General features: G+C 53.0%; 1 protein-coding gene across 1 annotated transcript in view; it reads right to left on the bottom strand.

Moving 5' to 3' along the window:
* The window catches only part of nfxl1 (nuclear transcription factor, X-box binding-like 1), a 37,199-nt gene that overhangs the window by 5,690 nt on the left and 29,009 nt on the right, over nt 1–2,500 (bottom strand). Inside the window, exon 20 of the mRNA XM_030087435.1 lies at nt 874–1,028. Within this exon, the coding sequence (XP_029943295.1) occupies nt 874–1,028 (155 nt within the window). The remainder of the gene's footprint in view (nt 1–873; nt 1,029–2,500) is intronic.

Below are 2,500 nucleotides of genomic sequence, written 5' to 3'. Positions count from 1 at the left end.
AGTAACAGAGTCCAGGTCAGTAACAGTAACAGAGTCCAGGTCAGTAACAGTAACAGAGTCCAGGACAGTAACAGAGTCCAGGTCAGTAACAGTAACAGAGTCCAGGACAGTAACAGTAACAGAGTCCAGGTCAGTAACAGTAACAGAGTCCAGGACAGTAACAGTAACAGAGTCCAGGTCAGTAACAGTAACAGAGTCCAGGTCAGTAACAGAGTCCAGGACAGTAACAGTAACAGAGTCCAGGACAGTAACAGTAACAGAGTCCAGGTCAGTAACAGTAACAGAGTCCAGGACAGTAACAGTAACAGAGTCCAGGACCGTAACAGTAACAGAGTCCAGGTCAGTAACAGTAACAGAGTCCAGGTCAGTAACAGAGTCCAGGACAGTAACAGTAACAGAGTCCAGGTCAGTAACAGAGTCCAGGACAGTAACAGTAACAGAGTCCAGGTCAGTAACAGTAACAGAGTCCAGGACAGTAACAGTAACAGAGTCCAGGACAGTAACAGTAACAGAGTCCAGGTCAGTAACAGTAACAGAGTCCAGGTCAGTAACAGAGTCCAGGACAGTAACAGTAACAGAGTCCAGGACAGTAACAGTAACAGAGTCCAGGTCAGTAACAGTAACAGAGTCCAGGACAGTAACAGTAACAGAGTCCAGGTCAGTAACAGTAACAGAGTCCAGGACCGTAACAGTAACAGAGTCCAGGTCAGTAACAGTAACAGAGTCCAGGTCAGTAACAGAGTCCAGGACAGTAACAGTAACAGAGTCCAGGTCAGTAACAGTAACAGAGTCCAGGTCAGTAACAGTAACAGAGTCCAGGACTGTAACAGAGTCCAGGACAGTAACAGTAACAGTCCAGGTGTGAGGTCTCACCTGCACTCCAGGTAGAGTAGGCTCATCTTGCAATGGCAGCGCTGACGAACCATCTGACTGCAGGGGGGGCAGTTGCCAGGGTGACAGGGGCGGGGACAGGGGTGGGGGCAGCCTGGGGGGCGGGGCTTCGCACAACTGTCCTCACAGTCCTCACACTGTGGAGACAGGTGTGACATGACATCATCCAGAACACTACCTACCGGCTGAGACACTCCCTACACTTGGTTACCGTGGTAACCAGATGAGACACTCCCTACACTCTGTTACCATGGTGACCGGCTGAGACACTCCCTACACTCTGTTACCGTGGTGACCAGCTGAGACACTCCCTTCACTCCGTGGTGACCAGCTGAGACACTCCCTTCACTCTGTGGTGACCAGCTGAGACACTCCCTACACTCCGTTACCGTGGTGACCGGCTGAGACACTCCCTACACTCTGTTACCGTGGTGACCGGCTGAGACACTCCCTACACTCTGTTACCGTGGTGACCGGCTGAGACACTCCCTTCACTCTGTTACCGTGGTGACCGGCTGAGACACTCCCTACACTCTGTTACCGTGGTGACCGGCTGAGACACTCCCTTCACTCCGTGGTAACCAGATGAGACACTCCCTTCACTCCGTGGTAACCAGATGAGACACTCCCTACACTCTGTTACTGTGGTAACCAGATGAGACACTCCCTACACTCTGTTACCGTGGTGACCGGCTGAGACACTCCCTTCACTCCGTGGTGACCGGCGTCGGTAACCGGCTGAGACAGAGGAGGCGCTGTGATAGGGTGATTTATGCAAAACTTTAACTCGTAATACAAAATCAGCAGATGATTTACGTGAAGAGCAGAGTCTGGTGAAGCAGCAGGGTGGAGAAACTGGAGACCGAGACCAGAGGCTGTTCTGAAACCAGAGCTTTATGTAGGCCTGGGCGATTATATGATCGTGATTGGTGATCACGATTAATTTCCAGTCGATCACGGTGATCAGCTGTGAGCACATTTACTCGATCAGACATGGCAGAAATGTGCGTGACCACAGCCAATTACAGTCGACTTTTTCCTGCTCAACTTCCGCCTGTAAGCTGTCTGAGAAGTAAACAGAGATGAGCTGAGTGGAGCCGAGGGCAGCGAAGCAGAGGAAGTCAGCCCTGCCTCGGCGTTTTCCTCTGAAGATGAGGCTGCTGCTGACAGGAAAGGCTGCTCCACGCCGCTGCTAGCTCACCGCTGCTAGCTCACTGCTGCTAGCTGCTAGCTCACTGCTGCTAGCTGCTAGCTCACCGCTGCTAGCTGCTAGCTCACTGCTGCTAGCTCACCGCTGCTAGCTGCTAGCTCACCGCTGCTAGCTGCTAGCTCACCGCTGCTAGCTGCTAGCTCACTGCTGCTAGCTCACCGCTGCTAGCTCACCGCTGCTAGCTGCTAGCTCACCACTGCTAGCTGCTAGCTCACTGCTGCTAGCTGCTAGCTCACCGCTGCTAGCTGCTAGCTCACTGCTGCTAGCTCACCGCTGCTAGCTCACTGCTGCTAGCTCACTGCTGCTAGCTCACCGCTGCTAGCTGCTAGCTCACCGCTGCTAGCTGCTAGCTCACCGCTGCTAGCTGCTAGCTCACTGCTGCTAGCTGCTAGCTCACCG

Source organism: Salarias fasciatus, unplaced genomic scaffold (genome assembly GCF_902148845.1).
Source record: "Salarias fasciatus unplaced genomic scaffold, fSalaFa1.1, whole genome shotgun sequence".
NCBI classification, from domain to species: Eukaryota; Metazoa; Chordata; class Actinopteri; order Blenniiformes; family Blenniidae; genus Salarias; species Salarias fasciatus.
Note: the sequence above shows the minus strand (reverse complement) of the source record. Positions and strands in the feature narration are given on the sequence as shown.